Genomic DNA, 27335 nt, shown 5'->3' with positions numbered 1-27335 from the left:
CTTTTAGAGAACTACAACCGTTTCTGTGATGGAAGTGCTGCAAATTAGGTAACTAACCTCCGTTTGAAAGGGAAAGGCTATGGTAGAATTGTTTTAGCATACATTAGAGAGAAGGGGAAAATAATCATGATTGCTAATCACTGTCTCTTGCAGAGATTGCACTTCCACTGGCCAGGGAAAAGTGGCAGCACTTTCACCAGGGGGAACCCACATTCAGCAAGGTCATGTGAACTCCATGCTAAGTTCAAATAAAACTCAACTTTTGTTGTAGCAAGGATCTTAACCCACCATATTGGAGTTAGAATTTTTGAAGTAGATATAAATGCTTTTGAATAGTAAATCAGATCGCTGAAACTTTCAAATGGTCGTTATTAAAACCCCCAACCGTTAGAGATAAAAGACTGTTATTATGAGCAAGAGTTTAAAAACAATATGTTCCAACAGTTAAAATAGTTGTCAGTTGAAATTATCCCATGGCTATTATAATGTCATCAACGGTTAGCTGCTTTATGCAGCCTACTTTTATTTTAGCAGGGGCCCCTAAACTCAGCGTTTGACATATAACTTAAAGAGATTATTAAAAGATCAGCTAAGGGAAGACATAAATAACAATGTTTTTATAAAGGATAAACCACTAATCCAAAATCTGGTTTCCAGCATCTGCAGTCATTGTTTTAACCTGGAATGAGGATGTTGGCAGGCATGAGTTATCATTAAGTTGGCATGGAGCTCTGAGAGGCCAGATTGGTGAATAGAGTATTTGTTGGCGTTACGTTTATATAAAGGGTAGGATGGCCATGGTCTTGGGTGGAGAAGATTGGCACAAATTGACATGGGGATATGAGGGTCAATTAGAGATGGGTGGGGCATGAAATGACAGGAATGGGGCATGGGTAGCCAATGGAGGGTGAGAAGGGCAGGAATTAGAGACTTGATATACAAACAAACAACTGGGGTCAATTCCTGGACAACTGAAGTGAGCCCTTTGAGCAGCTCACCCCAGCCTTCGGTAGTCTCCCACACACATCTAACAGGGCTGTTTCTGACTCCATTTCTTGGATAAAGCACTTACTTCCTGCAACATCTTCTCTGAATCTCATTCCATTTTGTACAACCCATCTTCTCAAAAACATTCAATTTTAACAAAAGCAAAGATTCACTAAAATGTTCCTTTGCAGGTGCAGTTACCTAATAGTGAGTCTCAGCCTGTCTTGCTGGGATGTTGCATCAGTCGAGAGAAGGTTCATTGCTTGACATGTGCGGGGACAATAAATATTTCTAGCTCTGATTGAAGTTGAAATTGTACTGATGTAATTACAACCATTTGAGCTAATCCACAAAACAATCTAAGAAAGATTCCACATCAGCATCACAGCATTAGCTTAAAAATATGAGTTAATCAACAGCCATTTCTAGAACTGGTTGTGAAATACCAACCTCCATTGGAAATATTGTACTTGATCCCAAAATCTCCATCAGGTCCTCCAGGATTGTGACTAGCTGTCAGAATTATTCCTCCAATGGCTTTTATTTTTCTGATAATGCAGGATACAGCTGGAGTTGAGAGAATTCCATTTTGTCCAATTACTAAGTGTCCAATCTGTTTTAAAAAAAAAGAGGTAAATTGTGAAAGAGTGAAACTATTTATTTAAAACACCTTAACACTTCTTTGCCTGAAGTGAAATTCATCTTTGTCAAAGCCTGTATGGAAAATAAACACTTTTCTTAACCAGCATTGGCATCTAGAATTGCACAATTGAATATGGCATGAGTTAGTGCAAATGAATTTCCCTCAGATACTGTACCAACAACATGGCTTTTCCCCAAAAGAATCCCTTCCTGATATTTCCAGTACCCAAATCATTGGTTACCTGGGGAGGGGAAGGAGGAGCAGGGGGTGAGTTTCCTTATATTTGCAAATTTATTGCAAAATATACATTGTGTATCTGAGCTGGTAAGGAATCACTCAGTGGGTTGTGAGTTCATGGAATGCCCTGCCAGTAGCAGTGGTGGACTCTCACTCTTTATGGTCATTTAAGCGGGCATTGGATAAGCATATGGAGGTTATTGGGCTAGTGTAGGTTAAGTAGGCTTCAGTCGGTGCAACATCGAGGGCCGAAGGGCCTGTACTGCGCTGTATTTTTCTATGTTCTCTGTTCTATTAAGAGGACGCCAATCTCCTTCCATTTGGAGTGATTTCGTCAAAGACAACAAAATAGTGATGACCTTCAAGCCATCAAGAAGCAAATGCAGTAAGAATATAGGCCTAGTGTTATTATTGGTGGATTATTAATCCAGAGACCCAGGTAACATTCTGGGGAACCAGGTTTGAATTCTGCACAGCAGATGGTGATATGCAAATTCAATAATAAAAAAAATCCAGAATTAAGAATCTACTGATGACCATGAATGCATTGCCAGAAAAAACCCATCTGGTTTACTAATATCCTTCCCTGGTCTGGTCTCCATGTGATTCTAGACCCAAAGCAATATGGTTGACTCATAATTACCCTCGAGATAATTAGGGCTGGGTAATAAATACAGGCCTAGTCAGTGGCACCCTCAACTCATGAATGAATAAAAGAACTAATTAATTTGCATTCACAAATAATTCAATGGCAACTTCTTAAAGACTTAGTAAAATGCATCTTTTATAGAATTTATCTGAATTGAAAGAAATACATTTAGCAGAAAATAATGAAGATTTACCTTTCTAAAAAAAGACATATAGAAGGGTTTTACAAGGATTTTATACAGCATTCATCTTTCATAGCAGCTGTACAGTGCAGAAAGAGGTCATTCCGTCCACTAGGTATGCACTGATACTCCAAGAACATCTCACCCAGACCCAGACCCCACCCCATCTCTGTATTTTCCATGGCTAATCCACCTAGCCTGCACATCTTTGGGCTACAGGAGAAAACTGGTGCACCCAGCAGAAACAGGGAAAATGCGCAAATTTGATACAGTCACACAGGGGTGGAATCAAACTCGGGCCCCTGGTGCTGTGAGGCAGCAGTGCTAACCACTGGGCCACCATGCTGCCGGTCTTTGTAGACTTTTTTGGCATTAGTCAAAGTGAGATGGAGTACATGCATTTTCATCACGTTATAAAAAATACTTTTTCAGGGCCATTAGTTTATGGTGATTGAGTGAATCCATTTTTTATTGCCCTATAGAACACGGAGACAGCTAGAAATTAGTTTCTTCTTCCTTCTTGGGAGAGAGATTCTGGGATGCATGAACAGGAGGAAGTTGTTGCTGAGGGATAAAAAACTCATTTGTTGAGTATGAATCATGAATGGAAGGAAATGGTTGGGCTCCAAGCAAGAGGATGGAAATGGTGAAAGCAAGCTGGGAGTGGTATAGCATTGGAGCTTAAAGTGAGCAGTATGGTAGCAGCAAAGATGGATTCTGAAAGATAGAGGTGGTTAGTGTGGATGTGAAGCGTACCGTCTTAGAAAAGGGATTCCCAGCACTGAGACAGTGAGATTGGTGTCATGTAAATTAGATAAATAGCTCCACATTTCTTAAGAGACTTTGCAGTTTTGGCAACTATTGCTCAGAATAGAATTCCATTTCACCTGTGACTCAGAAATAACTAGATTGAATGAAGACTTTTCCAAGTGTGAAAATAATGTAAGTACTGATCAAATTTACACTAGTTCTAGTTCATGGTGAAAAATGTAGCTCTTTTCATTGTGACAACTAGCAGAAGGGCATGATAAGACATAGTCATACTTTGAGGAAATTAGGCAGGAAGTGATGAGCGAGAGAGACAGAGAGAGACAGACAGACAGATAGACAGAGACAGAGAGAGAGAAGAGAGAGATCCACAAAAAAACCAAGTATATTGATGAATTTTTGAAGGGGCATCATGTAGCAGGGGCTGGCAGGAATAACAGAAAAAAGGTAGAAAAGAATTTGAGAGGAAGACAAGAGTTGTGCAAGATTATTAATACATTCATGGCAGATCTCCAGTGGTATTGTGCATGCTGACTTGGAAATTCTTTGCTTTTCAACAATGGGAGCGTGTACCACATTGCACAAAATGAGGTTTAGAGATTTATTGTAATTGACTAAAATTTAGCACATTCTGTCAAATCAAACATTGCTGGTCTCCCTTGAACTGAATGGCTTTCTAGGCTATTTAAGAAGCCATTTAAGAGGCAACCATACTGTTGTGGGTCTGGAATCACACAGATGGACAAAACCAAGTAAGGATAACAGATTTGTTTTTCTAAAAGTCATTAGTGAACCAGATGAGTTTTGATAACCACCGACAAAGGTTGGCCACTATTAAACAGACGTTTAATTGCAAATTGTGGAGGCATGGTGGCTCAGTGGTTAGCACTGCTACCTCACAGTGCCAGAGACCCAGGTTTGATCCTAGCCTCGGGCGACTGTGTGTGGAGTTTGCACATTCTCCCAGAGTCTACATGGGTTTTCTCCAGGTGCTCCAGTGTCCTCCCACAGTCCAAAGATGCGCAGTTTAGGTGAATTGCCCATGTTAAATAGGCTGTAGTGTCCAGGGATGTATAGGTTAGGTGGATTAGCCACGGGAAATGTAGGGATAGGGCAGAGGGGTGAGTCTGAGTAACAAGATCTTCAGAGAGTTGATGTGGATTTGTTGGACTGAATGGCTTGTCTCATACTGTAGGTAGGGATTCAAATCATGAGTTCAAATATTACCATCTGCTATTTGGGATTCTAACCCAGGTCCCCAAAAATTAATTTGAGGCTCTGGATTAAGAGTCCAGTTTCCTCAGGGAGCATTTATTTGCCTCAGAAACATACAACATAGGACTTCTAGATTGATGTTTGGAATGAGGAGACTGTCTTTTCAGGGAAATTAAAGAGAATGGGTTGGTATTCCTCAGAGTTGAGAATTAAGAGGTGATCCACTTGAAACAAGAACACTTTTTAGGAGGACTTAATGGTGATGGAAGATTAGGCAGCATGGTCTCTGAATATGGATTAGTCACTTATAGCATTCAAAACCATTTGTATCAGAGAATTCCAAAGAATCATAACCTTGTTTTGTCCTCATCTGAATCCCGAAGGCAAGTACATTCACACATAGCACCTATAGTTTTGGAGGGGAATGAGGAAATAAAGGAAAAGGTAGAACGGAAACTGAAGTTAGCAGCGATCTTACTGAATGGCAGAACAAGCTCAATGGGGCACATGACTTACACCTGCTCCTATGCATATTCTGATGTAAAACCTACAAAAGGGAAATCAAGGTGTAAAAGTCATTGGCAAGTAACTAACAGAAGACTAAGTTGCAAACAGGAAGGAAAGGAGTTTGTCAGAATCAAGATCCTGGAAAGACAGTGACTTAAAAGGGGAGAATCTGATTTGTAATATAATTAAAGACCAAGGAAGACAAAGGAAAGGCATACAGGATTGTGAGCACAGACTAATTTAGAACAAAACCGACCAAGGAAGTATCAAGGCAAAGGGAAAGAAAGAAGACTTTTGGGAGTGAACGAGTCTCTATTAGACTTTTTATTCTTTCATTGTGTGCAGCAGTGATGTGAAAGATTTGAGAAGAGTCTGCTGGATCATCAGAGCATTAACATCTCGGATGAGCTTGAGAAGACATGCAAAAAAAGTGTCCTTACAAAATTGAAAAAAATTATCCCAATGAATCGCATGGAAACCATCAAGGTGCAATCATTCTGCCACGACAGTGCAAGAGCATTAGAAATTTTACACATCATGCATGTGTAATTCAAAGCAAGTTGATGAATATAAAGTATTAGAAAGGAATATACACAGCTGGATGAAAATTAAAGGTAGTCAGAAATATTAAGCAGAACACAGGGCAGAAGTCTAGTCAACAATGGGAAGGCAATGTGAAATCATTGTATGTCCAGCAACTTGATAGTTTTGGCATCAGTGAAAAGCAAACATGCTTATCTTCACCAGTGAATAGCAAACATGCTTATCTTCACCAGTGAATATCAACAATTTGAAGGGTAATCCCAACCCTAAATCTTTTCTATTTTATTATTATTTATATATCACTGTTGACTTTATCCATTGATGCTTTTACTTACTTTTATAACTCTTTTCTCTGGTTACTATTAATCATTTCATTATATGTTCCTTTGAAAAAAAAAGTGTCCCGATCATTTACCTTCATTCATTGTGTGTTCTCGAAACATTGAAGGAGCATCAGATGTAAATTCATAAAAGAATGGCATTTCAGGTTAGTGAATCAAGTTACATCACAAATGCTCAATTGTTACCTAGTTATAAGAAGCATATTATTAAACTGAAGATGGTTCAGAAAAGATTTACCAGGACGTTGCCAGAATGGAAGATTTGAGAAATAAAAATAGATGGAAATGATTGGGACTTTTTCACTGGAGCATAGGATGTTGAGGGGTGAGCTTATTGAGGTTAATAAAATCATAAGGCATAGATAAGATGAATGATGATTTTTAAGGTTGAGAAGAAAGATTTAAAAAGGACACGAGGGGCAATTTTTTTTGAGTGGCTTCTGTGTGGAATGAACTGCCAGAGGAAGTGGTGAATGTAGGCATAGTTACAACATTTAAAAGACATTTGGATAGGTTCATGAATAGGAAAGGTTTGGATGGATATATTCCTACACAGGCAGGTGGGATGAGTTTAGTTTGGGAACATGGTCAGTGTGGACTGATTGGCCTGATGGGTCTATTTCCATATTGTATGCCTCTCAAAGATATACAACTGACATACAGACTTAAGTATCTTGATACTGGAGGGCATTTCCCAAATTTTTATCTGGTCAAAATTTATTTTCTTTTTTTGTATTCAAGGTCAATGATAAATATAACAGTTAACGTAAAAATTATTTGCTGTCACATCTTCAGAAAGCATTTATAATTCGGCCTCATAACCTTACAGTATTCCTAGGATTTATAGTTCATCTCAAATTAGGCAAAAGTTTTCCAACGTAGATCTTGATGGCAAGTTTAACAAACTGCTAAATGAGATCCCAGGTAAAAGATAACTAAGTTTGGAGGAAAACCATACTATTTTTCTTACCTTGGAAACATAAATTAGCTTGTAATCATTAATACAAACAGCATCGTAAATGAACGATGCAAAACCAATTTATTCATTAATTCAACATCCATGGGTCAGGTGATTGAATAGCATGTGACAGTGTTCCACCTTTGGGTTCAAATCCCACCTCAGGATTTGATGTCCATGAAGGTTTATCATTACATTGGTTCTCAGTTTGTAAATACACATAATACATCAGTGGAAGACAGTAAGAACAGGGGGCTTGTGAGTTGTCCAGAACCATGTTGTAGCTGCAGCCCAACAGCATCCACATGTTAAAAGACTCCACTCATAAGATCCTACCATGAGAAGTGCTATCCTTACTTCTGTATACTCCCAGCACCTTTCCCTGCAACCGCTAGAAATGCAAAACTTGCGCCCACACCTCCCCCCTCACTTCCCTCCAAGGCCCCAAGGGATCCTTCCATATCCACCACAAATTCACCTGCACCTCCACACACATCATTTACTGCATCCGCTGCCTCCTATACATTGGGGAGACAGGCCGCCTACTTGCGGAACGTTTCAGAGAACACCTCTGAGACACCCGCACTAACCAACCCAACCGCCCTGTGGCTGAACACTAACTCCCCCTCCCACTCTGCCAAGGACATGCAGGTCCTTGGCCTCCTCCATCGCCAGACCATGGCAACTCGACGCCTGGAGGAAGAGCGTCTCATCTTCCGCCTAGGAACCCTCCAACCACAAAGGATGAATGCAGATTTCTCCAGCTTTCTCATTTCCTCTCCCCCCACCTTTTCTCAGTCCCAACCCTCAGACTCAGCACCGCCTTCTTGACCTGCAATCTTCTTCCCGACCTCTCTGCCCTCTCCCCCTCTCCAGCCTATCACTCTCACCTTAACCTCCTTCCACCTATTGTATTCCCAACGCCCCTCCCCATCTTTTATCTTAGCCTGCTTGGCACACCCTCCTCATTCCTGAAGAAGGGCTTATGCCCGAAATGTCTATTCTCCTGTTCCTTTGTTGCTGCCTGACCTGCTGCGCTTTTCCAGCAACACATTTTTAAGCTCTGATTTCCAACATCTGCAGCCCTCACTTTCTCCTTCTGTATACTGAGCCCAAGTTGATGTTTTCTCCTGTTAGAAGTGAGGACTGCAGTTGCTGGAGTCAGAGTTGAAAAGGATGGCGCTGGAAAAACACAGCAGGTCAGGCAGCATCCAAGGAGCAGGAGAATTGACATTTCAGGCATAAGCCTTTCATCAGAAATGCCTGACCTGCCTTGTTTTTCCAGCGCCACCCTTTTCGACTTGGATTCCCCTGTTAGCTGTAAAATCTCAAATCAAATGAACTGATTCAGTTTTAAACCAATTCCTAGTTCATCGCATAAGCTGGAAATAATTGATAATGTTAAGAGATAGCACATAGACCACTCTGAGGAACATAAAAGGCATAAAGGGAATGTTCAGTGTGGCAATAAAAGGGGTTTTTCTTTGCATCTTTGTCTCTACGCCTGCCTGGACATGTGTTTGTAATAACTAGTGTCCAAAATAGGAAATTTTTCAAAAATAATGTTTTTATCATTTACTGAACATAAAAAAAGCTCAGATATAATGAAGCATCTTCCTTAAATTGAAAGAAGATCTTCAAATCCACTTGAAATAAAATCTGACTGCTTTCATTCATGTGTTGTTTCAAGATCCAACAATCAATCCATCACCTAAATAGAACAAACTTGTTTCATAGACTGCAAAGAAAACCTATCTCTTGCTACTGGACTCAGTCAAATCCTATAACCCAGTGTTGTCAACAATCATCAGCTACTGAACATGTGGACACTTACATTTAAACTAACAACTTAAGAACTGACTAAACTGAATTGTTGGGTTAAAGGACAAGTCAGATGCTATGGCAGACAGGAAGATGATATTTACAGAATAGATACAAAATAGATACATTCCAACAAGTAAGAAAAATTCTAAGTGATGGACCTACCATCCTTGGTTAACCAGAAATTATATAATATCAAACTAAAAGAAAAAGCATATAATTGTGCGAAGGCAGCTGGCAGTTCAGAAGGACAGAATACAAAAAACAGCAAAGAATGACCACATGATTAATAAAAAGGGAGAACTTATAGAGTTCAAGAGAAAGATAGCCAGAAATATAAAAACAGATAGTAAAAGCTTCTACAAATATTTAAAGGGTTAACAAGGTGAGCATTGATTCTATAGAAAGTCAGATTAGAGACTTAATAATGGGAAAATAACAAAATGGCAGATTATTTCAGCAGACATTTTATATCCATCTTCACTATTGAGGGTACAAGGTAACCCTAGAAGCTGCGATAAGTCTGGAAATGGAAGAGAGAGAGATCATAAGACATATAAGCAGAAATTAGGCCATTCAGCCCATCAAGTCTGCTCTGCCATTCAATCATGGCTAATAACTTTCTCAACCCCATTCTCCTGCTTTCTTGACCCTTGACAATCAAGAACCAATCTATCTATCTCAGTCTTAAATATACTTAATGACCTGGCCTCCACAGTCTTCTGCGGCAATGAATTCCATAGATTCACCACTCTCTGGCTGAAGACGTTTCTCCTTAACTCCATTCTAAAAAGTCTTGCCTTTACTCTAAGGCCAAGCCCTCAGGTCGAAGTCTCTCCTACCAATGGAAACTTCTTCCCAACATCTACTCTGTCCAGGCCATTCAGTTTTCTGTATGTTTTAATTAAATCCCCCCTTATCCTTCTACACTCAATGGAATACAAACCCAGAGACCTCAGATGTTCCTCATATGTTTAGCTCTTCATTGCTGGGACCATTCTCGTGAACCTCCTCTGAACACACTCCAGGGCCAGTACGTCCTTCCTGAGATATGGGGCACACACCTGTGTACAATGCTCTAAATGTGGTCTGACCCAGAGCCTTATAGGGCCTCAGAAGTACATCCCTGCTTTTATATTCAAGTTCTCTCAAAATAAATGCCATCACTGGGAGGAACTCAGAAAACTCACAACCCCCAGAGAAGTGGTACTGAGCAAATATTTGGAGCTGCAGACTGACAAGTATTCAGGCACAGACTTAAAAGAAGAATTGGCTAGTAAGAAAGTTGCTGATATTTAATTTTCCACAAGTCCCTTGACTAAAGGACAATCCTCTTAAATTAGAATATGGTGAATGTAACTCATTTATTCAAAAAGGAAGACAGAAGCAGCAAACTACAGGCCAGTTAGCTTATCATTTATCATTGAGAAACTAGTAGAACCTATTATGAAAGTTATAACAGCACACTTGGATAAATTCAAGTTAAACAGTTAGAGTCAACTTTGTGAAAGAGATATCATGATTGGACACTCTACTATAGTTCCTTGAGGGAGTGTGACTTACTGTGAATAAAGGGGAACTGGTGGATGTACTTAGATTTCCATACAGCATTTTGTAAGGTCTACATCAAAGCTATTGCAAAATATCAAATCTCATTATGCAAGGGGTAGTATAATGGCATAGATAGAAGATTGACTGACAGGAGGCACAGAGTAGGTGTAAAGAGGTCCTTTTTCTGGTAATAAGTGTAATTCAACAGGATTCAGTGCTGAGAATTTGACTGTTTACAATTTATATAAATGTCTTGGATGGAGATTTGCTGATGACACAAAGAAAGGTATGAAACTAAATTGTTAAGAGGACAAAAGATTTCGAAAACTATTGATGTATTGAGTTGGTAATGATGTAGCAAATAGAGTATCATGTTGGAAAATATAAAGTTGCCCATTTTGGGAGGAAGAATAAAGAAGCATAAATACCTAAATGGTAAAGGATTGCAGAGCTTTGAAATGTAGAGAGATCTTGGTGTCCTAGTTTATATTTTGCAAAATGGTTATCATGCATTAATAGCAAATGTTAAGTATAAGGTAACAGAATGTTAAAAATGTATGGTGAGAATTGAAAATGAAAGTAGGGAGGTTATATTTCAGTTATACGAGGTACCGGTGGGACCACATCTGGCATACATGTACAATGTTGTCACTTATTTAAGGAAGGATGTAAGTGCATGGAGGGTAGTTCAGAGAAAGTTTATCAGACTGATACCTGGATAGGGCAGGTTGTCTACTGGAGAAGAGGTCGAACAGGTTAGGCTTGTATCTTCTGTACTTTCAAACAGCAAGAGCAATATGGTTGAAACATGAAATACAGAGGGGTGTTGACAGCTTAGATGTGGAGAGGATAATTCCTCTTATGAGAGAATTTATGAGTACAGGTCACTGTTTAAAAATCAGTGTTGGCCCTTTAAAACAGAGATTAGTATTTGAAAATCTCACTGAAAATGCGATGGAAGCAGAGTCCTTGAATATTTTTACGGCAGGGTTAGGTAGATTATTGTTAAGCATGGAGTTGAAAGGTTCTCAAAGGTCATTAGGAATGTAGACTTGAGGTTACAATCAGATCAGCCTTGATCTTGTTGAATAGTGGAGCAGCCTTGAGGACTTGAATAGCCTATTCCTGCTCCGGATTGTTATGTTTATATTTTCACTGTAGCTGGTGTTGTTCCTCACCTATCACCGTCACGGAAACTCAGCCTGGTACAACAGCTGCTGAATTGACAAGGCAAATTTTATCAATAATCCAAAGGGTTTCCAAAAATGTCAACTCAGCCAAGGCTGACACTCATCCAGCATTAACAATGCACATTTACAATCAAATCTGAATCTTTTCAAAGGCTGTTCCGTACAGGTTCTCTCTGACACACGCAATTTTAATCTGACCAAATAGAATTGAAGGAACTGTTCCGCTCAGTACACAAATCAAAACATAACCTGCAGAGTGTGGCGAAATACATTCGGTGCTTTGAAACAATCCGCCCGCCTTTTTAAAGCGTTGTACTCATAGCACGGCGGCAGGCCAGTCATCCATGCACCTGCTCACTGCAACAGCGATCATCTGCCCCTTAACCACATGCCAGACAAAATAAAAAACTTCCCTCTATCAAAAAGGTCAGGAGTGAGGATGTTCGTCAATGACTGGACTGCGTTCAGCATCACTACCACAGTTACTGCAGCAGTACATGCAGCTGTAGCAAGTCCTTGACAACATTCAGGCTGGGGCTGCAAACTGCCGAATACTTTCGGCTGAGTCAAAATCCTGCAACTCACTCCCTAACAACTGCAGGTGCATCTCGGCTGCAATGGCTCAAGAAGGCGCTATAGACATTACACCTTCTAAAAGGCAATAAATATTGGCCCTTGCACATGCTCGCAATCCATAAAACAAAACTTTCCATTGCATTGCACCGTGAGGATATCCACGGACTCTGTATACCTCATTAAACTACACCCTGAAGGCAAGTGTTCCGCTGTACCGGTGGCAACATACCCCATTGGCAGCAGCCATTTGAACTATGATTTCTATGGCTGCATTATTGTAATACCGCCCATCGCCTCCGACCACCACAGTAGATCCCTGGCGATCCCTTAAATCAATGGAACCAAAGATGCACTGAACGAAGTTCTGAAGATATCGCGGCTTGGTTTGAAACACATTGGTTTTCTTCCGGAGCCCGCTGGTGCCCGGTTTCTGAGCATCGTACGGAGCTGTCAGCACAGTCACTACAGGAACAGGACTCCCATCCATATCCAGATACACGCCGGCGATTCATAAAACGCCACCTGAGAAAAGCACTGAGTGCAAGGGAGACAGACCGACGGCGAAAGTACAGAACTTGTTCTGAAAATTCTCCGGAGAAATCGGTCAGTGAAGGGCCGGATGAAGCCTGCCGAGAGATTCAGATATTCAGGAGCAGAAAAGCAGCGGCCAGAAATAGCTCCCTCGAACAGATACCACACTTTCTGTAATCGAAGAAGCGTTGCCACACTTGTTCCAAAAGATCACTGTCAAGAAGTTAGCACGAAAAAAGAAATAGACTGCTGTAAATCAGTGGAAAAAAAAGGATAGTTCCACTAATCAGTTGGGAGCGAATTCTCTTCCAGGCTTTCCATTAGACAGAGAGGCTCCCAAGACACAAGTGGATGCTTTCTGTTGACTGATCGATCTGATGGATGAAGAACTGTGAAAGCACGGAGAGCCGGGGCCAAACGAATAGAGAATCCGAACCATTGGGTATAGTAGCGTGTTCAAATATGTAGCACGAATTTGTACACTCAATGTCTCAACAAAAAGGCGGAGTAAGTGGCGACAGTCCAAATTGCTTCCCTTGTTTGTTGCAGTTTATAATTACCGCCACAAAAAAACTACACAAAGACCATGTAGTTTGTAAATATGTAAGAACATGAGTAATTTACATTTCAAATAAACATCTTCCACATCAACATCTAAGTTACTGGCGTATAAAGCATTTTTTTCTGTCAGTAAACAGGTAGATTTCCCAATCAGTCCCATTAAGTGCTGACGCCTATTTTTAAACGATAATGGTTTTTCATGCTGCACTGGTCTCCAATCAGTTTCAGGGCTATTTTCGCCTGGATATATAAAATGACTAACTTTTAAATATAACCGTCTGTACAAACATTAAAATAGATGAAACCATTTGTTTTTTTTTAAAAAAACAACTTCGGAAACCACGTGACTAATCTGATTTGGTAAACAGTAATTGTGCTGTGGATAAGGTTTGATACCAGTGGGTAGAAATCATAGGTTTGATTATTTTTAATATTAGGTGATGAAAAACCTACTCAACACCCCATTTCTAGTCTGCTGCCAACATTTCTCCAGCCAGTGATTTTGTTTGTTATTTTGTCTTCTGCACCTCCTGCTTCCAAAGGTTTCAAGGGAAGTTCATTGTTTACAAGATCTATAATACACGGTAATTAGAACACAATTTGCAATGAGATGTTAATCTAGAAATTACTGGTATTCTAATAACTGCAGGTTATACAGTTATGGGAATTTAGCACAGTTATGTAGAATCAGAGGAGACATGTTTCCAGAATCTCCACATCATTTTCCCACCATAAGCTTAGTATTTTGTTGTGGAACATATGGACCACTACCTATGCTCTGCAAGTTTCTTGGCATATCCATACCAAATTCACTGGAATACCCAATGACCGAGACAATTAAAAGATTGTTTGCAATTTAAACCCCTTTCTAGAAGATCTAGAATGTTTGTTTCCATTTGCACAGTCAGCCACTTTAACCCCACTCATTAAAATCAGAGTGTTGCACTTTCCATGTAAACACGTTTTGTGAACAGCAGAACTTTATTGTAACTTCATTCAGTTTTTTGATGAGGTTACACATGGTCAATGTGGTACATGTGGACTTTCAAAGACATTTGAAAGTCCATCACAAAATAGCCTGCTGGCAAAGTTGAAATCCATGGAGTAAAAGAGACACTAGTGGCATGGATAAGAAGTCAGGTTGAACCACAGGAACTAAAATGGACTTGTAATGGATTCCTTTTTACATTGAAGGAAGGAAGGTATACAATGGTGTTCCCCAGGAGTTGGTATTGATTTTCTTGATCTTTTATTTTGTTATGATCGCAGCTGATGGTACTTTGGAAAGTCAAATTCCGGAATGAAATCTGGCTCCACAGATTTTTAAAATTATTTTAGTTAGTATGGTTGAGAGTCACTGTAACTACCACACAAGACTCCAGAGCTTCTTTGCCAGAAAAGAAGTTTATGACAGAAGCAAAGAAATAAGCCAAGCATTATAAAAATTAGAACAGTGTTAGAAAGATCTCAAAACAAAGTTTCAAGCTGTTTCCTGACATTATTCATTACAGCAGGAGAAAGTGAGGTCTGCAGATGCTGGAGATCAGAGCTGAAAATGTGTTGCTGGAAAAGCGCAGCAGGTCAGGCAGCATCCAAGGAACAGGAAATTTGACATTTCCTGATGAAGGGCTTATGCATTATTCATTACAGCAATCTGGATAATTTACCCATCTCAATTGAATCGTCCAATGGGCAGGTAAGTGGTGAAGTACATTTTGGAAAGAATAAAGAAGGTCAATGTAAACCAAAGGGTATAATTCTAAAGGGGGAGAAGGAAGAGACAGATCTGGGTATATGTGAACATAAATCATTGAAGGTAGCAGTGAAAGAGAGAACATGATTAAAAAGGGAAAGAGGAATCCTATATTTTATAAATAGATTTAGAGAATATAAAAGCTAGGAACCTGGGATCACCCTTAATCTTAAAATACTGGTTTGGTCTCAATTTGAGTACTGTGACCAAATTTGTCACCAAATTATATGAAGGATATGAACAGGGTGGAGAAAATCTTACACAAATGTTTTCAGAGAGAAAAGCCTTCAGTTTTGTGAATAGCCAGAGAAGCTGAGGCTGTTCTCTTTTGGGAAAGAATATTAAGAGGAAATTTGATAGCGTATTCAAAAATCATGAGTCAGAGTGGTGTTGACGTGTTACAGTCCATGTAAAAAGCCCAAGTTGCCATGGAAACATGTACTTTTTACATAAATGTTGTAGTCTGGAATGATGGAATATGATGTCAGAGGCTCCAATGTTCCTTTCCATCCCATGGCTGACCAGGAATCTCTCCATTTTACCACCTGCCCCTGCTATGCAATAATATTCAGCCTGGGGTGTTTGGTGGGTTTAAAAATACCCTTCCAGACAAAGTGGATAGAGAGAAATTGGTAAAAGGTATGGAGAATTGAAGACATAGAACACATAAACAAAGAGCCAAAGACAAAGTAAGGAAAGAATTTTTAAAACAGCAGTGGCAATCATCTGCACAGCACTGTTTGAAAGAGAGGGATTTCTAAATGTAATTGAATAAGTACCTAAAGGATAAAAATAAGAACTATGAAGAAAGGACCTGGGGAGTGGGATTTGCTAAATTCTTATCGTCATCATTTCATGACTCTAAGTTGTACAGAACAACAGTTCTTACAGTATTAATTACATATAAGGCTCTCTTTTGGATTGGAGATCTTCCTACTTTCCTTGTACTATAGCCTCAATTCCTAACAATTTGATATTGATCTACCACACTGAAAATCAAACCTTAAAGATTTAAGTATAAACCTAAATAATGTTGTAAACCAGAAACAAAAACAGATATTGGTGGAAAAGCTGAGAGAGAAATCAAAATTAATGTTTCAAGTTGAGTGACCCTTGCTCAGAAGATTAAAGTATGGTCTGGTAGTGTAAGTTGTGGGAATCAACCACCAAATTCAGAATTCAACTATGCTGAACAGTTGCTCAGAAATTGTTTTTTTGAGATGGTAATAGGGAGGCTCAATGAATACATTGTATGTTTATTGCAGTCCACATGGATTTTAGCAACACTTTCCTCAAGGTTCTGCAAGACTGATTAGTCAAAAATTAAAAGCTCATGGAATTTGGATCCAAAATTGACTCAGTGGCAGGAGGCAATGGGTAATAGGTTACAGGTATTTTTACGACTGGCTGAATGTTTCCAACTGAGTTCTGCAAACTGGATCTCTTGCCGTTTCTTAGTTTAAAGTTTACATAAGTTTACATAACTTATATGTAAATAACAGAATTAATAAGTTTGCCAATGTCAAAAAGTGGCTGTATGGTTTATAGGAAGAAAGGCACCTAGTGTAAAAACAAGCAATGATATGAGAGACAAAGGTATAATTTTATATCATAATTTATTTTATGTTTCCACATTATCTATTTGAATGAGAATTTTGTTTTTGTTGGCTCTTGTATCTCTCAGTGGCATTGTAAACCTCTGGCATGAGCTACTTTTACAGTTGTTAGGGCTCTAAGGATATCTTGTAATACAGTGGTGTGTGTCTCTGCCTTCAAGCCAACGGTTCAAGTCCCACCTGCTCTAGAGGTGTGTGATAACATGTCTGAACAGATTAATGAAAAATATCTAGTATAGATATTTTGTTCTTTTAAAATCCACTGTAATCTACTGTGCACATTGCTATAGTAAAGATCTCATTTGCATTCTGGAGAAGAACCTTATCTTCATGGCTATCAACAATAAAAGGAACAGAGTAACTAGCTTGTTGTCATGTCTCGCAATGAGTTTGAAATGCCACAAAGTTCAGATGGACCTGCACATGTCTACTTTGGAATCTTCACATCAATCTGCATGGACCTTCCCTGAACATCAAGGAGGAATAGCAGCCACACAAAGTTATGGTAAATTTTGGGAAGGAGAAAACACAAAACAAAACTTGTGCTCAATGAAGTTTTTTTCAGTTACAAGTTTTTTGTAATTTACCCTCATCCTTTCCAGGCATTTCTCCCATCAAACTTCAACAATGCTAGACTCTATTATCAACAGCCAAACATGTCCACACTAGTTTACATATACTGGTAACAGGAATATGGCTGAAATAAAACGTGTGCTCTCCAACTACAAATGTTACTCCAACCCAATAAAATATTATAGTTAAAATATTTTAATTTGTATGGGAAATTCCTAAACAGATGTTCAAAGCAAAAATCCAGGAATGCAACATAGGTATTCATCTGTTGTATTCAAAACAGTAATCAGGAAGGACTGAGCTGGTTTTTGAAACAGACTGCATTATCTGTTGGTATTGATGCTTAAAACTACACATTTGTTCAAGTCTGAATAGTTGGTGTTACATTATTTGCAAAGCATTTTTATGCTCATACTTAAGTATACAGTTATTAACTCTATCACAAAAAGTTATTTCAATGTAACAAATGTAATATCTCAAATTTCCATTGCTGACTTATTTATTTGCTGAAATTGATCATTTACATTGCAGGAAATAGTTATTAAGGCAGAGGATGAAAATTTAACTTCTTAAAGATCCTTGCAAACACCAGCTTTATTCATTTTTGTTTTGCCAGAGAAGCAATCAGTTTTGTTATGCTTCCCCCCTGTGGATGAGAAGTGAAAGATCAAAACAGAATATCATCTCCCAAAGCTGCAATTTGGCCAGCTTGCCTATTCAACATCATTGAGTATTTCTCCAACTCGTGTGAGATACAGTTCTTTCTGACTCATCTATTGCACTGTTACCCAGACAATACTTTAAAAGGGCAAAATTCAAACAAATGTTCCCCCTTAAAGTCACCATCCATCACCCATACAATGATATAGTTAACCTAACATGACCAAAGCTACAGGAGAAATCAATGAATCAAAACATGGAAGGATCATTCCCAGGATGATATATTACTGTGGATATGCAGACACACTTAATCTGTACTCAGAATTCTCCAATGAAATAGCAGAGATCATTTGGTCAGAAAGTGACCAACATCAACTCACATCCTAATATTTCATCATGCGGCATAATGATAAAACTGGGCGGATTCAAAAATTATAATTAATCTATTTTAATACCTTCTCCTCTATCTCACTGCACCATGTAATTTCTCAATTACAAAGGGTAATTTATTCCTTGAATTAATGTGTAAAACAATGTCTTAAAATGAAGGCTCACTACTTAGTTCCTGACCTTTTCCTACTGGTACAATCCAAACCCAGATTTTAGCTGTCGTGCTGGCAATATACAAGTAATTACAATATTTTGTAATTCACTCTTCATTTTCTGTGTTATATGCTAATTTTTATTTTAAGAAATGACAAATGGATTTCAGTAATACTTGATGTTTATATATTTAGCTTAAAGCTTTTAAGAGTATAAAATTAATAATTCGGAGGAGGGAACTACATGTAATATCTCTACATTTGCAGATGACACAAATCTGGATGGAACAGTGGACTGTGAGGAAGATGCAGAGATGCTTCAGTGTGATTTGGATAAGTTACATGAGTGGGTAAATGCATGGGAGAGGAAGTATAACATGGCTAAAATATGAGGTTATCTAACTTAGGAGCAAAAACATGATGACAAATTACTATCTGAATGGCAACAGATTGGGAAGAGAAGGTGCAACTTGTACACTGGGGTTGCTGAAAGTAAACACTCAGGTGCAGCAGGCAGTGAAAAGTGCAAATGGTATGTTGGCCTTCATAGCAAATGGATTCGAGTACAGGGGCAGAGATGTCTTACTGCAATTGTACATGGCCTGGGTGTAATCTATGCAGTTTTGGTTTCTTTATGTGTAGAAGGGTGTTCTGGCTATGGAAGGAGTGTAGTAGAGGTTTATCAGACTGATTCCTGGGACAGCAGACAAGACATATACAGTAAAGAGAGATTGGATTGGTCAGGACTATACTCACTGGGGTTTAGAAGAATGAGAGAGCTGGATAGAGTGCAGTTACAATATTTAAAAGGCATTTAGACAGTAGATGAATAGGAAAGGTTAGAGAAGGTTAGGGGCTGAACACAGGCAAGTGGGACTAGTTTAGTTTCTCCTAGTTTAGTTCAGGAAAGCTGGTCGGCATGAATGATTTGGACCAAAGGGTCTTTTTCTGTGCTGTATGTTTCTGAGTCTATAAACTTTTTCTGTTCATAAAAAGAACAACTAGAGGGCATAGATTTAACACAAAAGAAGCAAGCGAGATGTGAGGAAAAGGCTGGTTTATTTTTACAATAATTCATATCTCTTCAAAAAAATAATAACATATTAGTTAGAGTTGTTAATTAAAATTTTAACAACTGCAGGAGAATAAAGTTAGGTGGGACAACCATTGGAAAAACTGTCTGAAAAGGTCTCTTCACTGAGTAGTAAAGGTATGGAATGTAATGCCTGGAAATGTGGAGGAGGCGGGTTTAACTGAGGCATGCAAGGTGTCATTGTTTCAATAAAAATAATGTGCAAGGATATGGGTAAAAGGCACAAGATTGGCACCAGATAAAGAAGACATATTTAATGAGCTGGTATAGATATGATGGACAAAGTGGCCTCGTTCTGCACCATAACACTTCTATGATCTATGAAAATACCTTTTCTTTTCCTAACTGATAGCTATTTACTGGATTGTCCTTGAATGTTCCACAACAAAGATACAAATACCTGTTTAATTCAGCTGTCATTTCTGATTTTCCATTATCAATTCCCCAGCTCACTTTCAATAGGCCCAACGTTGACTTTTTTAATCTTTCTATTTTTAATTATCAAATGGCACGTACTTTTTTTTTGTTTAGGGCCAGCTTTCTCATTTGCTCTAACTTTCCCTCATCCTTAATCGTTAAATGAATTTTTTTTTCTCTAGTTTATCTAAATTTTCTGACATCTTTGCAATAAGTAGATTTTGGCCCATTCCCTTCTCGAGGATTAAAATTAAAATTAGGATTCAACCAATCATATGATGATCACTGTTACGTAGAGGTATCTTCACTATGAGATCACCAGCTCATCCTGTCTCATTGCACGGTACCAAGTCTCAAATAGCTTGCTCTATGATCAGATCCAGAATGTTCTGTTCTAAGAAGCTATCCCAAGAACATTCCATGAACTTCTCACCTCGGCTTCCTTTGCCAATATAATTTTCCAAGTCTAGATGTAGATTAAAATCCCTCATGATTATCGGCACATCTTTGTGACAAGCTCCCATTATCTTTTCGTATACTCCATCTTATTGTAAGGCTTCAGTTTGGGTTCTGTACACCACTCCAATAAGTGATTTCTTGCTTCCATAATTTCTTATCTCTACCTAAACCACTTCTACATCCTGGTATCCTGAACTTAGGTCATCCCTCTTTTGTGCAAATTCAATCACCAATTAATGTTTCCACCCTCTCTCCTAATACTTCCTGGTTGTCCTGCACCCTTCAATATTCAGGTCCTAATACATCATTCTGCAATGGCTATCAGATTATACTATTTGTCTAAGCAATTTTTCTGTTTTTGTATTTGAATTTTACATGCATTCAAATAGAGTACAACCTCAATTATCCAAACAAGACAGGTGGAGAGTATTTTGTTTGGATAGCTAATCTGATCGTAAACAAGCAGTAATTTATGAGTGCAAGTTATCTGGCAATGCACGCCATAATGCCGTTTAACTGATTACTGCTTGTTTACAATCAGATCTGTTATGTGAATGCTGGTTAATTGAACACGCCTCGGTTATCTGGCAATGCACCCCATAATGCCGCTTAACTGGTAATTGCTGAGTTGCCTAATGCTGTTTTTATGGAACCTTGAGATCTTGTTCGGATAATCTGAAATTCAGATAATTGATGTTCGGATAATCGAGGTTGTTTTTTCTCCTTTATTTATTTATGACCTCTGGCTGAAGTTTTTCATTTACTCTTAGATAAAATGCATCTTTCGCTTTTGGCTTGACCATATTCTAACTTACCTTTCCAAATTTGACAATCTACCTCCATTAAAGTTTTAAACTTTTTCTACATCCTTAGTTATGTGGCTTGCTAGAACTCTTCCCTAATGCCAACAATGTCCAGTTGCCTGAGATATTCCACACATGTCCTGGGTGGAGCTGGAAGCATATATATTCAGTCCTGCAATGAATTTTGGCAAAACTGATATGGGGTGTTCACCCAACCCAAAGATTGTAGATTGTCTTTCAACATCATCTAGGATTCAATGAGGGACTGACAGAGATGCAGTTTTCTTTGGGGTTGATGCTCTCAACTGCAGATAATTCACAGGAATCTGAAGATTTTGGCTCAGGAACAAGTTGCCCTCTGACTCCCTCCTGCTGCAGTTACCGAAGGCATCTTCGTGCAGATTGCCTAGCTATAATGTGGAGCTTTTGCTGCTCCTGCTGACCTGTAATAATGCCTCTGGGAGCTTGTTGCACTGTTCCGCTCCTCCACAGCTCAAGGGTCCAAGTGATTGGGCAAATGTCCTATCTTCTAACATTACCCTCTTCATTGACTACTGCCCTTGAATGCAAATGTCAGCTGCTGCAACTCACCATCTTATGAGCTGCCTTTTCAACCAAGTTTTGCACTCCTTTGGAATACTGCTCTAACAGTCAACATTCCCCTCGTTGTCTGAGATCGGACCTGGAAACTGCCAGAATATATTAGTCAAGGATCAGACACATGATCCCTCTTTGGCACTCATTAAATTCAAAAACATTATATTCCATTCGAAGGTATATTAATTGGAGTCAACGATCTTCTAAAATATTGGAATTGCCTTCCAACCACTTGCATGCAGCATCACAGCCTTGGTACCTCTCAACCGCCTACATAGTTTAGCCCAGAGTTCTGACAACAGAACTCCTTTATGCAGACTTCTACGTGATTCTACACCCTTCCTCAACCCAGTGGACAGCTTGAAATTCCACATTTTGTTTCCATTTGGCCCATCAAATATACATCAATTCTTTCAAACATCAGTCCAGCAGATCCAGGTGCCTGGTTCTTTTCCCCTTGGTCTGCAGCTTTTTCTTGTTTAAGTACTTATCCCATTCCCTTGTGAAAACCACTATTGGGTAGTTCATTCCAACTACTGCTGTTTGAGAAAGTCCTTCCCATTTAATACAGCCATAGAATACTTGTGATACATAAAAAGAGCCATTCACTCCATGTCTACACTGGCTAAAAAAATAAATAATTGTTTTCAGAATTAAAGAGAAGCAAAATGGTAGCTGTTCATTTGGATATCACACCACAACACCGGATCCAAGGCCTTGTAAACTATAGCAATTCAGGTGCAGATCCAGGTACATCTCAAAAAAAAACCTGACGTTTTTTGTATCCACCACCAAACCAGGCAGCAAATACCAGAACCCTGCCATCTGCCACATGAAAAGGTTTGCCTCATGTCTCCTAATTTTTCTGTCAATTACCTCAAATCTGTGTCCCCTGAAATCTGACCCCTCACTAACAGAAACAAGTCTTTCCTGTGCACCCAACCTAGACGCCTTATCATCTTATACACAAAAGATAATAAGATACGGGAGCAGAATTATGCTATTTGGCTCATCGAATCTGCTCCATGATTCGACCATGGCCGATATGTTTCTCAACCCTATTCTCCTGCCTTCTCCCTGTAACCCTTGATCCTACCTATCTCTGTCTTAAGTACACTCAATGACTTTGCCTCCACAGTCCTCTATGGCAATACTTTCCACAGATTCACCATATGTTGGTTTAAGAAATTCCTTCTCATCTCAGTTCAAAGTGTTGTCCCTTCACTCTGAGGCTGTGGCCTTGGATCCTAGTCTCCCCTATTAGTGGAAGCATCTTTTCCACCTCCACTCTATCTAGGCCTCTCAGTACTCTGGACGTTTTAATCGGATGCCCCCATCATCCTTCTAAATTGCACTGAGTACAGATCTAGAGTCAACAAACGCTCCTTATGACAACCTTTCTTGTAAGCATCCTCTGGAACCCCTCCAACCCCAGGAATTCCTCCCTAGGTATGGGGCCTAAAATTGCTCATAATATTTCACTGGCAGTCTGATCAGTGCCACATATATATATATATATATATATATATATATATAAAGGTTTACATCTGTGCTCTTGTATTCTAGCCATCTTGAAACGAATGTTAATACTCCATTTGCCTTTCTAACTCCAACTGAATCTGCACATTAACCTGAAGAGAACTCTCAACTAGGACTCCCAAGACCCAAGATTTACAAAGTCTTTCTTCATTTAGAACTCAGTCTATGCTTCTATTCTTCCGACCAAGGTGCACTACCTCACACATTCTCACACTGTATTCCATCTGCCATTTCTTTGCCCACTCTCACTCCTCTCTTTCAGAACTCTGAGGTGGAATCTGGATGATTTATCCACCTTGAAACCTTCCAGCTTCCTCAGCATCTTCTCGTTAGTGATGGCCACGATATCCATCTCTGACCCAATTCTCCTGAAGTTCAAGTCTTTCTGCAGCCTTCTCATTTCATCAATACTACCTGTCTCTCCACCCATCTTTGTGTAATGTGCATTTTGTGACATTTCCTTTGTGTAGAGCGTTAATACATAACGTGAATAATTGTGATTCCAACACGGACCCCTGCAGAACCTCACTCATGACCAGCTGCTATTCAGAGAAAGATCCCTTTATCCCTCATTCTCTATCATCTGCCAGACAGCCAATCCACTATCCATGCCAGTACCCTGCTGCTAACACCATGGCTCTTATCTTATTTAGCAGCCTCCTGTGTGGCACATTTTCAAAGACCTTCTGGAAATCCAGATAGATCACTGCCTCTGCTTTGTCTCATTTGCTTGTTACCTCCTTTATTCCTCAATCTCATCCTTAAGAACAGACTCCAATGACCAAAGTCAGGCTAACCAAACTACAGTTTCCTGTATTCTGGCCCCCTCCCTTCTTAAACAAGGGTGTTATATTAGCCATTTTGCAGTCCTCTGGAACCTTCCCTGACTCCATTGATTCCTAAAAGATCAACCCCAATGCCTCTACAATCTCCTTCAGAATGCTGAGGTAGAGTTCAGGCGGTTTATCCAACTTCAGACTTTTCAGCTTCCCCAGCACCTTCTCTTTAGTAATGGCCATGACACTCACCTCTGACCTGACTCTCCTTAAGTTCTAGTATGCTACTGGTGTATTCCACCAGTGAAGATTAATTCAAAATACCTATTTAATTCCTGCACGTTTTCTTTGTTCCCCATTATCACTTCTCAAGCCACATTTTCCAATGGTCCAAGGTCCACTTTTGCCTTACTCTTACTTTTCGAATACTCATAATTCAGCTCTTGTCCCCTTATTGAATTTTTAATTCCTCTGTTGGTTTTTAAAGTCTTCCCAATCCTCTGGTTTCCCATGAATCTTCACCATATGTGTGCTTTTGCACTGTCCCTGACTTCCCTTGTCAACCATGGTTTTCTGTCCTCCCCTCAGTATGTTTCTTCTTCCTTGGGATGAAATTCTGTTGTGCCTCATATTATCCCCAGAAACTCCTGCCATTGCTGCTCCACTGTCTTCCCTGCTCAGCTCCCCTTCCCAACTCAGGCTAGCTCCTCTCTCAAGCTTTTGTATTTATTTTACTCAGTTGTAATACCATTACAAGCTTCTTTTTCTCAAACTGCAAGGTGGATTCTATCATGTTATGGTCATTACCCGCTATGAGTACCTTCACCTTAAGCTCACTAATCAAGTCTATCTCATTACACATCACCAAATTTAGAGTTTGACTATCCCCTCATGGGCTCTAACACAAACTGCTCCAAATAAAACAAAATCTCAGATATTCCACAAATTCTTTTTCTTGATATCCTCTATCAACTTGACTTTTCCAGTTCACCTGCATATTGAAGACTCCCCCCCCCATGATTATAGTGCCTTTCTTGCATGCTTTTTTCATCTCCTGATTTATTTTCTTCTCTACATCCTGACTACTGCTCAGTGTATATATTTCCTTAACTCTACCCACACAGATTCTATGCCTTCTGACTCTATATCACTTCGTGCCATCAATTTAACTTCTAACTAGGCAACCTAGTTTCCTCTGCCTGAGCTTTTGATAGGACATTTATCCTTGGATATTTATGTTTTAGCCTTAATCCCCTTGCAGGCACATCTTTGTGGTAGCCACAGTATTATACCTGCCACTTTCAATTTGCTCTTCAAGCTCATTTACTTTGTTCTGTGGCACACATCCACTGTATAAGTATAACACCCTCAGTCCTGTGTTAACTGCCCACTTCTCACAGTTGTCCCCTATCCGTGTGCCTGAAGTTAGATTCCTGAGCCTTTCCACACTCTGTCCTATCACTTGTTGTGGAAACTTTAAAATTTGTACTGACCCCTCCCTCCCTTTTAACTGAAGCTTCTTCAGAACTGTCTCCTGAATCCCTCTACCTGCTTCACTCATACTCTTCTGGAGTACAGTGTCCATTTCAGGTCACCCTGTTATAGGAAGTATATTAAGCTGGAGAGGGTTCAGAAGAGATTTACCAGGATGTTGTCGAGTATGGAAGGTTTGAGTTATAAAGAAAGGCTGGATAGGCTGGGACCTTTTTCACTGGAGCCTAAGAGGTTGAGAGACGACCTTATAAAATTATGAGGGGTACAGATAGGGTTAATGGTAGGTGTCTTTGTACTAGGATGGGGGATTTCAAGACTAGGGGGCAGATTTTCAAGGTGGGAGGAGAAAAGTTTAAGATGACATGAGTGGCAATTTTTTTTTTTACACAGAGGGTGGTTCACGTATGGAATAAACTTCCTGAGGAAGTGGTAGATGCAGGCACAGTTACAATGGTTAAAAGACACCTTTGATAAGCACATGAATAACAAAGGTTTGGAGGGATATGGTCCAGGAACTAGCAGGTGGGACTAGTTTAATTTGGGATTATGTTCGGCATGGACTGGTCAGACCGAAGGGTCTGTTTCTATGCTGTATGACCCTATGACTCCTGTCTTGACCATTGACTGAATGCAAGCCAGTTAAATGAAGGGATATGACTGCCTCCTAAAACACAGCATACATAACTCTCCCCCTCCCTAAACTGTTGCAGTGGGAACTCAGCCTCCTGCTCATTACCTCTGAGCCAGAGTTTCTCAAGCAACCAACACTTGCTACATATGCTGTAGCTAGGAACCATACTGGGGTTCACTGGCTCCCACAACATATGGTACAAACACGTCGCCTGGCCGTTTTTCAATGTGAAAAATAGAAAGTCAGAATCATTTAAATAGTGATATATTGGGGAATGTAGATCTACAAAGGGATCTGCATGTCCTTGTGTAGCAGTCCATGAGAGTAGACAGGAAGATGCAGCAAGTAATTAAGAAAGCAAATCATATTGCCTTCACTGCAGGAATTTTGAATTCAGGACTATCTTACAGCAATTACATACGGTCTTAGTAAGACCTCACCTGCAGTACTACACACAGTTTGGGTCTCCCTACCTAAGAAAGGATATACTTGTCATAGAGGGAGCACAGTAAGGATTCACTAGGCTGATACTGATAATGGCAGGATTGTCCAAGAAGTTACGTTGGTGCAACTGGGACTGCAATCACTAGAGTTTAGAAGGATGTGGGGGATCTGGTTAAAATGTATAACAGGGCTGGACACACTGGACACAAGGAGATTGTTTTCTGAGGTGGGGAGACTAGAACCAGGGGTCACAGTCTCAGGAAATGGGACAGGCCATTTAGGATTGTGATAGGATAGTGAACCTACAAAATTCTCAACCAAAGGTGGCTGTGGAGGCCAAGTCACTGAACATTTTCAAGAAAGAGATAAATTTTATTTTAGATTTTATAGGCATCAAGGAGTATGGGAAATAAGTGGGAATATGGCATTGAGACAGAGGATTAGCCACGGTCATACTGAGTGGCAGAGTAGATTCGAAGGGCTAAATGGCCTAATCCTGCTCCTGGTTTCTATTATTCACCACATTCCTCGATAACTCATGGATGTTTACTTTTCTCACCAGACTGCCATCAAGGGACTCAGACTAACTTATTTTAAACAATGGTACAACAGTGGGCGGCACGGTGGCACAGTGGTTAGCACTGCTGCCTCACAGCGCCAGAGACCCGGGTTCAATTCC

At 39.6% G+C, this 27335-nt stretch overlaps 1 protein-coding gene across 2 annotated transcripts in view; it reads right to left on the bottom strand.

Moving 5' to 3' along the window:
- Positions 1–27335, bottom strand: part of pgm1 (phosphoglucomutase 1) — a 74860-nt gene that overhangs the window by 37961 nt on the left and 9564 nt on the right. The window contains exons 1-2 of one of the 2 annotated variants that reach the window (XM_060830371.1): positions 12397–12816; positions 1438–1600 (exon numbers count right to left, since the gene is read on the bottom strand). In XM_060830371.1, coding sequence (XP_060686354.1) covers positions 1438–1600; positions 12397–12654 — 421 coding nt within the window. In that variant the 5' untranslated portion in view covers positions 12655–12816. Of the gene's footprint in view, positions 1–1437; positions 1601–12396; positions 12817–27335 lie in introns of those variants that run through there. The other variant, XM_060830372.1, reaches the window with a different exon arrangement.

This window comes from Hemiscyllium ocellatum, chromosome 9 (genome assembly GCF_020745735.1).
Source record: "Hemiscyllium ocellatum isolate sHemOce1 chromosome 9, sHemOce1.pat.X.cur, whole genome shotgun sequence".
NCBI lineage: Eukaryota > Metazoa > Chordata > Chondrichthyes > Orectolobiformes > Hemiscylliidae > Hemiscyllium > Hemiscyllium ocellatum.
Note: the sequence above shows the minus strand (reverse complement) of the source record. Positions and strands in the feature narration are given on the sequence as shown.